Here is a 12374-nt window from a genome sequence, read left to right as displayed (position 1 = left end):
AGAAGGCATCTGTCCATCCTCCTCACGTAGTGATTGTAGAAGTTGGGAGACTTTAGTGCTGCCTGTGACCAGAGTGGTTTGTATTTTATTCAGCTGTGAAGTTATTAGGAAGTCCATTTTGCTGCAAACCAGCTATCTTTATTATTATTTTTTATTTTATTTATTTTTTTGAGCCAGAGTCTCACTCCATTGCCCAGGCTAGAGTGCAGTGGCACAATCTCAGCTCATTACAACCTCCACCTCCCGGGTTCAAGTGAATCTCCTGCCTTAGCCTCCTGAGTAGCTGGGAAAACAGGTGTGTGCCACCAAGCCCAGGTAAGTTTTTGTATTTTTAGTAGAGGCGGGCTTTCACCGTGTTAGCCAGGATGGTCTGGATCTGCTGAGCTTGTGATCCGCCCGCCCTGGCCTCCCAAAGTGCTGGGATTACAGGCGTGAGCCACCGCGCCAGGACCACTATCTTTATTATTAAAGCATAATAGTAGTAAATTTTGATCTTCATCTTTTTGACTGTATGTACTTCTCAGTTCATAAATTGAGAAAGAAATGAGTGCTATTTTTAGATCCCTAATGTAGCAACACTCAATAGTCTATAATCACGTAGTATAATAGCAGTATCAGTCTATATACCCTGTGATATATGTTTATAATCAAGACCATATGCCTTCAGTGAAAATTTAAATCATATGTTTAAGAAGACAGATTTATGTAATGCATTTTAGAATACAGCTCATCTAAAAGCTTTGATTCTAATGAAGGATAATAAATTCCTGACTGTGGAGAATGCATTTATCCATAACAACTTCTTTCAACATTATTCCATATCGCTAAGGATCAAAAAAATAGAATTTAAACCTTTTATTCAAAAGGTTCTGTTCTCCACACTTTCTACTTGACTATTTTTATTTACCTCACTTTATCATCTAAGCACAAATTTTTGGACATACGCTATGAGAACCAAGCTAGTTTATAAATGTTTAGTGATTCCGTGTTGTATCAGCTGGGCTTGAAGGCATATTTCGCACAAACAGGGAACAAAATACCAGGAACCATTTACTTTGACAATAGGAATGTCACAGTAAGAAAGCAGTTTTTACTCAGGACTCAACCAAATGGAAAAAGGTAAATACCAATTTATAAGTAAAAGCACCCAACCGCCTGTGAAGTGTGAGGAGCATTACACTGAGTTGAGTTTGCTCTTAACTGCTTGGAAAGCACTGTGTTTTTATTTTGCAATTTCAAGTGTTTATGCATTCTGGCCATTTAAACATCAGGGAGTTGTTATAAGCAGGCTATGCTGTTAAATGAACATCTTACTAAGCATTAGGAATAAAGAGTTCACTTTTGTACTTTCTCTTGATTCTGAGACTATGGAAAATGAATTTGAACTTGTATTTATAGTTATTAATATGTCGTATCATTAGAAAGTGGCAGTGCTGTTGGTCTCCCTACACCTGTTTGGAGATTCTTCTTATCATAAGTAAAACAAAAACACATCCCACCACTTTTTGTGAGAGAAGGCATTTTACAAAGTGAGCGGATGGCCTACACAAAACGAACCCGTCTTCAGAGGTTCAGTGTGTCCTATTCGATTTCTATAGCAACTTATATAGCCAGTTGGCACTAAACATTTTCACAAGCTCTGAGTGTCTTGTTTCTATGAAGTTAAATCCAGACTTTTGTCTGTCGTGTGGAGGCAAGTACCACAGACTAGCCCTTTGATCTTGGTAGAGACAAAACCTCTTTGGGCTTCAGTTTCATTATTTGTCAGATAAGTTCTGTACAATTATCACATAGACGGGTATTTCGGACACAGCACGTGAAACTTTTTCAAAGTGTAAAGAGCTATGCAAATTGAGGGTTATATTTTGGTTTAATTTCAGTAGTTACCATGTGATCTTGTGACTTGTTCTGCCTGAGCCTTTGCCACCAGTAACTCGGGGAAAAATAATACCTACCTCAAAGATTTGTAAGCATTAAAAAAGTAAGACACCCTTAAACTGTGAAATCTGAAAAATGAGGTTGATTTTTATTCTTTATTGACTATATACAGAAAGTTTAATTTTGTGTGATTTATTCCTTTGACTACATCTTGAAAACCAGATCAACCTCAAATACCCTTCAAAACTTGAAATTTTTCTTGTGAAACCTGACATACTTGCATTGAACTGAAGGGAGGATGTGAAGTTTGAATGCTGTGAAGGAAATGCTGTATAGAACTTTGGGGCATTTTAGTATTGAGCAAGGCTACTCTCAACACGACATTAGATAGCCACAGTGGAGCGTCACACGTTAACTCCACACCGAGTGTGTGCCCACAGGGACAAGATGGGGGAGGCGAGGCAGAATTCACAATTGTTCTGGTGAAAATTAATCCAGTGGAAAAACACATTGCTTTTCCATTTCTTCAACTTTTGTGTCTCATATCCACGTGCATTTGGAGATCATGTAGTTTTGTCCAAACGCTTTTTCACTGGCACATTTTTTTTTCTGAGTTCCTCTGGAAGCGTTTACTTCCCATCCATGCTTCCTCGGTCTTTCACGATGTGCAGCTGCTCCCTAGGTGTGAGGATCTGGGGCCGGCACTGCACAGCTCACCTCACTGAGAGGACGCAGGCAGCTCAGAGGCAGATGTGGCTGTGCTCCTGGCACGTGGTGCCCACGCCGGCCACAGACAGGTACAGCTTCCCATCCGGACACGCACAGATTTCGTAGAGGCTCTGTGAGCTGCCAGAGGGACCCCACGTCCCCTGCGCCAGTTTGGGTAAGCACACGGTTTCAGCATCGAGCACAAGCTGGTTGGAAGAAGACGAGAGACGAGGTGTTAAGGAAGGGCCACCCTGGTCAGCAGCAAATCCCCATTCTCACAAGGTTTCCAATTAGTTTCTTCTCCTCATGGAAAACGAAATAGGCACCTGACTTTCTGTGAGTCATTTCGTAATTATCCGACTCTTTTAAAGCCTAGTTCTACTTTACATGCAGGCTGGGACGTCATAATTCCTTCCGCATTGGAGGGAGGCACTTCTCCTTTTTGTCATTGTTTGAGTCCAGCTTAGAAATGTGACCCCATTGTGAAGACGTGTTTCACCTTTACAGTTTGTTTTTGTTTCAGTAAACTGGGTTGCTTTTCAGTTTTGTGACGCTACACTTCTAAAAACGCTTTTCAAAATTGTTTGTCAAACATACTAGAATTCTGCCGCTTCACGTTTATCTTGTGTCTCACTTTGACTTTACGTAAATCCTCTCCTCCCCATTAGGATAAAGTACAATCCATCGAAATAGATTCATCTTAATAATTTCTACCCATGAATAATGAAATTGTTCCTGATTTTGTTCCTGATTTTGTTTTCCTATGAGAGGCAATTAAATTCATCCTATTAGCTGGCAACCATTTCCCTAACTTTTAAATGTTATTTGAAATGGCACGGCCTCCTATTAGCCGAAAACCTGCAGACACACAGACTCAGCCAATTAAAATGAAATGAAAACTACTGGATTTTCTGGTCATACGATAATTTAAACTGAAATGCAAACAAAGAGCCGAAGATTGAGGCTCGGAAATCTTTTTGATAAAGAAATAAAAATTGTCACATCCAGCAGCCAAACGTTGCCTACTCCAGGGCACTCACTTGTTATAAGGAATTAAACGGAATGTGGGTAGGCATAATTCTGTCCTTGCCAACAAGGAGAGCTCCTTCCTTTATTTTGTGTGGCTCTTATCCTTGCCTTCCAGTCGATTAACAACCTGCTGTCGGCTGCACGCATTTCCCGGTGTGGACCTGCCCGGTGAGGCTTGATCACACGACCCCACAGCCTCGCAGGCAGCTCTGCGCCCTGCGTGGTCTGGTGCAGTCAGGGTCAAAGAAGTCAAATAGGTGTCAATATGCTTTTCAAGTAGAATCTCTTTAGTTATTACCCAGCGCCTCAGGTTCTGTAGGCGTTTGCTTTTCACTAACACACTTTCAACTTGTTGGCTTCTCCTGTCCCCTTTCTTGTGGTTAATTGGTCAATTTTTTTCTAGTTGTCATTTTTGACCCTACTTTTCCAGCAAACTCCAGCCGCTGGAATAGTCCACACACTGCCACCCAAGCATCTTTTTTTTTTTTTTTTTTTGCCTTTATGGGACTATGTTTGGTGAGAGGTTGGAATCTCTCTCATCCCTTTGAAGTAGCTCCTCATAATAAGGAAGACCCACTCGAATTATGGGTCTGGCTGTGTGCTGCTTGTAAAAGTGACTCCTACTTCATGTCAATAACTAATCATTTCAAAATTAAGGTAAGTTTACATTTGTGAAGGTAATTTTTTTTTTTTTTGAGACGGAGTCTCGCTCTGTTGCCCAGGCTGCAGTGCAGTGGTGCGATCTCGGCTCACTGCAAGCTCCACCTCCCGGGTTCCCGCCATTCTCCTGCCTCAGCCTCCCGAGCAGCTGGGACTATAGGCGCCGCCACCACGCCTGGCTAATTTTGTTTTTTTGTATTTTTAGTAGAGACGGGGTTTCACCATGTTAGCCAGGATGGTCTTGATCTCCTGACCTCGTGATCTGCCCACCTCAGCCTCCCAAAGTTCTGGGATTACAGGCGTGAGCCACTACACCAGGCTGGTAATACATTTTTAAGTGTGTAGTGACATTATGATTTCACAATGAAATTCCAACATTCTTGATTTTTATTTCTGCATTTATCTGCTCCTGACATCATAACTTCATAGGTTATGACTTGCAGTGGCTTCCCCTGAAGAACTGTGTTCCACTAGCAGGCTGTCATCTGATGGGTGCTGCCCACACTCTGGGGCTGTTCTCACGGCCCGCTCGATGATGGCACCATATCCACCTACACCTTTACTACACCTTCCTACTAATATCACAGTAATGTAGTTTCAAAATGTTGGCACCCATATTCCTAAGTAGTGCCTCAAAACCCTATGACATAATTGAGCAAATATTATATCCCTATTTGAGGAGACAGGCCCAGAGAGGGCCGGATAAGATTCCCGAATTCAAACAGGTAATGAGGGAATTTGATCTAGCACTAGGACTTAGGCTTCCTGACTGCCAGCTGAATCCTCTGCCTGCTGCACCACATTTCACGTGTAGGGGGGGGTCTGTGCATTGCCACAGGTGCGATGATAGGGCCAAAGCTGGGGAGGAGCTTGGAAACCCATGTGCCCTCTCATTGTACTAACGGCGTCCATGGACATTTATCCCAGTACATTCACCTGGTGTATGGAGATGCACCTGACTGCAATAACGCAGGCACTCCCTGAGAATGACTCTAGGACCCAAGAAGAATGTGTGTTCAGAGTTCTGAGCTAAGGAGTCTGGGAGTGGCCAACCCAGAGATTCAGTCCACATCTGTGAAGGACATCGGAGCACCTGGCCCATCCCTTGGAACATAGGCCATATGGGGGATCGAGGCCCTTTGTTTTGGGTTAAATGGAAGTTGTTGCTAAGTGAAAATGCTGTATAACCTGCATGCTTTTTACAAACGGGAGCCGTTTTCCAGTCCAGCTCGCTGCTACTGGACTGCCCTGTTGGTAAGTCCTCAATAAACCCTACGTCCTGTTCCATGGCTGTGGGTCTCTTCTTTGGCGTTTTGGACATGGTGCCATCCCTATTGGATTCCACAGGGTCTGGCATGACAGCCACGCAACGGTGGCATGAATGAACGCAATGCACGTCACTCACTGCACTCACTGTTGGTAAGACAGAGCTATGTACAAGACAATCCATGCAGCAGAGGCTTATTTTGAGCACATTCGTACGTATGAAAATATCTGGGCTTAGGCCAAGAAGATGAGATCAGTTGTTTGTACAAATCTATAAATATGGCATCATGCAATTGGAAAGAGCTTATAAACCAAATTCTTGATTTTCTTCTAGACCATTTAGGAACATCCCTAACATGTCTGAGTTTCTGGTTGGCTGAAATCGAGCTTTTTCCTTTTTTTTTTTTTTCTAACAAACAGGGTTCCAATATCAGTAGTGAGCAGTGTGTGCTCTAAGCCTCGTTGTGACTTTGGCTTGTGTCCGTGAGGTTTTAGTAGCTCCTCCCCTGCTGTCTGCTGTTTTGCTTTCCTTGGTTTTAGTTTTGATTTTAGTTATCTGCTGTCAACCTGAGTCTGGATAACATTAAATGGAAAATTCCAGAAATAATTTATACATTTTAAATGGCACACATTTCTGACTAGCGTGATGGAATCTCAAGCCGTTCAGCCCAGGACACGAATCATCCCTGTGCCCAGCATCTCCAGCTGTCTACGCTCCCAGCCTGTGAGTCACTGAGGCGCCATCTCCGTGGTGAGATCCACTGTTAAGTTACTGCGGTGCTTGTGTTCAAGTGGCCGTTAATTTTACTTAATAATGTCTCCAAAGCACGAGAGCGGTGATGCTGGCATATTGTTATAATCACTTCATTTTACTGTGAGTTATTATTGTTCTTAATCTCTCACTGAGCCTTATTTATAAGTTAACCTTTAGCATAGGTATGTATGCACAGGAAAACAAAGAGTGTTTAAGGGTTCAGTACTCTCTGTGGTTTTAGGCCTCCACTAGGGGTCTTGGAACATGTCCCCTGTCAATAAAGGGAGACAACTGTATTTCTAGACTTGAAGTCCCAGGTTATATCTTTATTGTAGTTGATTTTGAAAAAACACTCTTAGTTTTCATCTTTCATTTTCGTTTAAACTGGAAATGCAGCTTAAGCGCAGCACTCTGGGCAGTGGAAGGTGACAGTGGTTGTCGGTGGGTGACTCCTAGTGACAACCATCCCCAGAGAAGCTGGATCCCTAGGAAATGGCAAAATGGACATTCTCTGTAAATGGGAATGTCTGTAGTGGGTTTTTTTTTTCCAACTTGAAAATAACAAGTCACGGGCCGGGTGCGATGGCTCATGCCTGTAATCCCAGCACTTTGGGAGGCTGAGGCGGGCGGATCACGAGGTCAGGAGATCGAGACCATCCTGGTTAACTCAGTGAAACCCTGTCTCTACTAAAAATACAAAAAACTAGCCGGGCGTGGTGGTGGCGCCTGTAGTCCCAGCTACTCGGGAGGCTGAGGCAGGAGAATGGCGTGAACCCGGGAGGCAGAGCTTGCAGTGAGCTGAGATCGCGCCACCGCACTCCAGCCTGGGGGACAGAGCGAGACTCCGTCTCAAAAAAATAAAAAAAGAAAATAGCAAGTCACTAAGTCATTTGATAGCAAAAATGCCAAAGAAACCTGTCCGGATCTAATACAGAATAATTTTAGACTTTCTTGGCCCTTCTTTCAATGCTAAATTGTCTTTTGCTTTCCTTGTACATTTGCTACTCTATGACCTTCATGTTTTCCTACAAACTACTAGAAATTTAATACTGATAGCTTTCCAGACATGATACTCAGGAATATCATTAGGACATACAGTAGGAGGCTGATCTGTGAACTCACCATTCCGTCACTGCTATGAAAAAGAATATCCATTTGAGAAAGCACCTCGATTTTCCCAGCGTGAGCTTGAAGATGCACACCCCTTGGGGCGTCCATGCTTAGTCTCCGAGTAGGGGATTCTAACCTGAGGTGAGGAAAAGAAGCAAAAAAAAAAAAAAAAGTATTAAAAGCCACTCCAGCACTCCCTCAACTTAGCATGGAAAAGATAACTAGTAAGATACATAAGTCTTCAAGTCATTCTCAAATGGTAACATACTGTGCATTATTCGTTGATAAATCCAGAAATAATGTGAAGTATGAAAGAAACTTTCTATCAATGAAAGCCTATGAGATTAGTATCCTCTAAAAGCCGATAAAAACATGAGGCAGTCCTAATCCCAAGCAGCAGTTTCCAATGGCGTAGTTAAGTACTCTGGCATACTATTTCAGAAGAAAATGCCATTTATGAAGAACTACACAAAATTATTTTTGCTATGTCGCCCAGGCTAGAGTGCAGTGGCTCTTCACAGTTGTGATCATGGTGCATTGCAGCCTCAAATTCCTGGGCTCAAGAGGTCCTCCTGCCTTGGCCTCTCAAGTAGCTGTGGCAGGCTTGTTTTTTTAGTTAAAATGCCAATTTATTTAGGAAAAAAAGATAGATGTAAGGATAACACATGCGTTTTCCACGTTCATGAGACAGAATATAAGTTTGGTCTTTTTTAGAAAGATTACAGGGCAAATGGAAAGATTTCTTTTGGGAAAATTACTGAACTGATAGAACTGAAAGGAGGGAAGTTGGCCTCAGCTGACTTTGGTTTTGTACAATTAATCAGACTCTCCTTGTGGTTAAGCCAAGTACAGAAAGAGAACCAAAACTATAACAGCCGGAGGAATTCTCTTACTTGCCTCTGCCTGGAAAAGGCTGAATTTCCACCAGATGGCATAATGTGATCATTTGAAACACTTTTAAGCTGCTCAGCATCCAAGTTATGTGTATAATATTTCGTGGCCAAAGTAGGATTTATTCCCAGAATACAAGATTGGTTCAGTATTAGAAAATCCATTAATGTAATACTCCATATTAATATATCTAAGAGACATACATGACTATCTCTGTAATTACTAAAGACCCTCTGTAATTACTTCAATACCTATTCAACACAAACTAGAAATCGATATGTGCTTTCTTTATAAAATACACATTCACATCATTTTGCTTAATGGAGAAATACCAGAGGCATTTCCACTTTGACTGGAAAAAGACAGGGATGCTTACTATCTCCATTTCTTTCTCACATTGCATTGAGGACATTAGGAAATCCAATTAGCCAAGAGAAATGGATTAGATGTTACACTTGCAAAATAAGGTGTAAAACTACATCTATTTGCAAATGATCTGATGGTATACCTGGAAAATCCCAGTGAATCAATCATCAAATGGATGTGAACAATACAAGGTTTAGTGAGGTTTAGTAAGGAAATAAAATTAGCACACAGGAATCAATAGCCTTCATATCTAAAACAATAACAGGGAATAATGATGATATGATAAACCTCCTTTATAATAGCAACGAATAAACGTGGAAAACATGTATGAAGAAAACTTTTCAATGCTCCTGAGAAGTATAGAAGTAGCTTTGAACAAACGGAAGGACAGCCCTGTTCTTGGGTAGATCACTCAGCACAGTCATTTGTCAGTTTTCCCTCAGATAACTTATCAACTTAATATAATCCTAATAAAAATAAGTTTTCTGGAAGTAGACAAGTTAATACTCAAGTTCATATGCAAAAATACATAAGAACAGGCAGACTAATATTCAATGATGTACAAAGTCGTATGTGCATAACTAGTCCTACCAGACATTAAAATACCTTCTCTGTAATCCCAGCACTTTGGCAGGCCGAGGCAGGTGGATCACCTGAGGCCAGGAGATCGAGACCAGCCTGGCCAGCATGGTGAAACCTGGTCTCTACCCAGAAAAAAAAAAAAAAAAATTAGCTATGCATGGTGGCAGGCTCCTGTAATCCCAGTTACTTAGGAGGCTGAGGCAGGAGCATCTCTTGAACCTGGGAGGCAGAGGCTGCAGTGAGCTGAGAATACACCACTGCACTCCAGCCTGAACAACAGAGCAAGACTCCATCTCAAAAAAAAAAAAAAAAAAAAAGCCTGTTTAGTTAACAAAGTCAGTACTGACTCATGAATAGAGAAACTGGTGCAATAGAATAACAAGTGCAGGAACAGCCCCAAGTCTACAGAGACATTTAGTGGTAAAGGTTGTATTTCAAATCATAGGGGAAAAGTAGAGTTTTAAATAAATAATCTAGTTGCTAGCATGTCTGGTTGGTCAATTGGAAAAGATAAAATTAGAATCAGACCTCACACCTTATACATCATACCTCACACAATAATAAACTCTGAGTGGATCAGAGGTCTAATTGTAAAAGATAAAGCCATGCAAGAAACATATTAAATTCAAACTTAAAATCCAGACACAATAAAAAAGATTAGTAAACATGAGTATGTAAGCATTAAAAAGTCTGCACAGCATAAAGTACAATAAATCAAAAACCAACTGAAGCTGGGAAAAATTATTTAAAACATATATCAGGGATGAAGGGCTAATATCCCCAATATTTAAAGAAGTCTTAAAAATTGAGAGGAAAAATATTTTTTTAAAAAGTAGAAAAAGATAAATAATTCACAGAAAGGAATATAAAAATGGCCTTTAAACATATGAAAAGTTGCTCCACCTCACTCATATTAAGAGAAATGTAAACCATTTTGAGATATAATTTCTAATCTATCAGATTGGCAAAATTTAAAATATCTTAAAACACATTGTGTTGGCAGCTATCGGGAAAGGAAAATAGGTTTTATCGTATCAATGCTAGTGTGCAAACTGGCACACCTCAATGGAGGGGGAAGTCACTGGAAGGGAATTTGGCATTATCTGAGTAAACAATATAGGCATTTATGTTTTTCACCCACGGATTCCTCTTCCAGGAATTTATCATGAAGTTATATCTCCAACAATATGAAAATATACCTGCACAAGCGAACTGTAAATAAATCAGGTGCTTACATATAGCGGAGCAGTTGAAAAACCTCTGATACGTGCACACCTGGGAAGCTGTATGCGATTTCTGGGGCTGTTTCCCGGCACATGCCCTCTTCTCTGGTCCTCTGCCCCACAGACTCCCCACTCTCGGATCTCTTTCTCCTCCACTCCCAGAGATTCCCGTGCACTGACTGGATTCCCCCTCCCTGTGCCCTGATTCTGAACATGCCTGTGGGCAGAGAGCTCGGGCAAGTGTAGGGCTCACCTCATTAGTTTCTATCTTGTTTTGCACTTCCTGTTATCCAGTGTCTGAAAGTGGTTGTTTCATAGATTTGTCAAGTGTTCTTCTGGTTACCAGAGATGGTGCATCCAGTCCCAGTGACTTCATCGGGGCAGAAGAGGACTGTTGCCAGACTGCCCTGCTGTGAGCCTGCAGGGGTTCCCCGTCCCAGATCCTTCTTAACAATCTCCTTCTCCCACTTCATAAGGAAAGACATGCTCATTCATTCTGAATCGATTATGATGTATTACCCTGGGGTAGAAATATTTCCAGAGGAGATGGTGTGGGACGAGTCGGTGAGGATATGGCTGGCAGTCGTGTCTGGGTGGCAGGGTAGGGGAGGAGGTCCCGCCGGTCACAGCCCAGACTATGAAGGGCTGGGAGTGCCCAGTGGAGCACTTAGGATTTTCCTATGGCTGATGTGATGTGAGAGGAAAGAAGCATTTAAACCAGCTTGCATTTAGCAAACTCATTTTGATACCAGCGTGAGAGGCAGATTGGAGAGGAGGAAGCAGGAGGAAGGAGGAGGCTGTGAAGAGGCACCAAGTGTGGAGTCAGTGGGACTTTTTGACCTCCTTTGGATTTTAATAAACACTATCTAGTTATAAGCAGAAAATCTTGAAAATAAAGGCAACGGATGAAATAAGAAACAGTCAGGTCGTAGTCACTGCTGACATATTATTCCAGCCCATACCCCCTTGTCTTCTACAGGAGAGGTTGTTCATATTTGAACAAAAATTCTTACCTAAGGTCTTGAAATGGGTCGGCTCTGACAAGGGGCGTCTCCACCGAATGTTCGAAAAGAGCCCCTTCAGGCCCTAAACAGAAAACAAAGATGTATCAGGAGCAGAAGTAAAACAAGTGGCACCAGACAAAATAAACATTTAGCCTAGATATTAAATAATATACGGACTTTGTTCTTTGTTGCAGAATTTTTGCAGATGTTTGAGTTACGGGTGGAAAAATAGGCCCAACTGCTTCCCTACTTTTCTGAGGCTATCACAATTTCATTATGTTCCCATAAACAAAATATGTTTTTCAAAGCAATTACAAATTAGCAGGCTTATTTTAAAACTAGAAAGCAATATTAGTCTTCAAATCAAAAAAGAAAAAAAAGTCCTTCTGAAAGTTGCATACATCCATATATTTTAGGTAATAGTAATTTAACTAATTCTCTAGATTTTATGTGTAAAACTTGTATCTTGTGTTACTTGTTTCTAAGGCACTCAGGATATTTACAGAAAAATTACAAGCTTTAAATATTTAAAATGAACCTTCTAATCCCTAGGAATCAGTATGTTCCCAGTTGTTTCATGAGACTGAGAACCTAATTATATGCAAGGCCCTGTGTCAGCTGGGGTGCAGAAAAACACAGGTGAAAGTGACATGCTCTTTGATGTATCCTAACTTGTTTAATACTCAGACCTCTACAATGCAGGTAATATTTTCCCATTGTACCCATGAGGAAGCTGAGGAAGAGAAAGGTTAATTAACTTGCCTAGGGTTCCACAGGTGAGAAGTGGCAAGGCTGTAATTTGAATTCAGAGCCCACATGTTTAATCTATATACTATAGGGGTTTTCATACATAAATAACAATATGTGATAGAAAGTAATGTGCCAGTAGCGAAGTGCAACAAA

At 41.3% G+C, this 12374-nt stretch overlaps 1 protein-coding gene across 3 annotated transcripts in view; it reads right to left on the bottom strand.

Moving 5' to 3' along the window:
- Positions 1-2005: 2005 nt before the first annotated feature.
- The window catches only part of SGCG (sarcoglycan gamma), a 97247-nt gene continuing 86878 nt past the window's right edge, over positions 2006-12374 (bottom strand). For all 3 annotated transcript variants that reach the window (XM_045377613.2, XM_045377611.2, XM_005585473.4), the window contains exons 6-8: positions 11481-11553; positions 7418-7541; positions 2006-2792 (exon numbers count right to left, since the gene is read on the bottom strand). In XM_045377613.2, the coding sequence (XP_045233548.2) occupies positions 2619-2792; positions 7418-7541; positions 11481-11553 (371 nt within the window). In that variant the 3' untranslated portion in view covers positions 2006-2618. The remainder of the gene's footprint in view (positions 2793-7417; positions 7542-11480; positions 11554-12374) is intronic.

Source organism: Macaca fascicularis, chromosome 17 (genome assembly GCF_037993035.2).
Source record: "Macaca fascicularis isolate 582-1 chromosome 17, T2T-MFA8v1.1".
Classification (NCBI taxonomy): Eukaryota; Metazoa; Chordata; class Mammalia; order Primates; family Cercopithecidae; genus Macaca; species Macaca fascicularis.
Note: the sequence above shows the minus strand (reverse complement) of the source record. Positions and strands in the feature narration are given on the sequence as shown.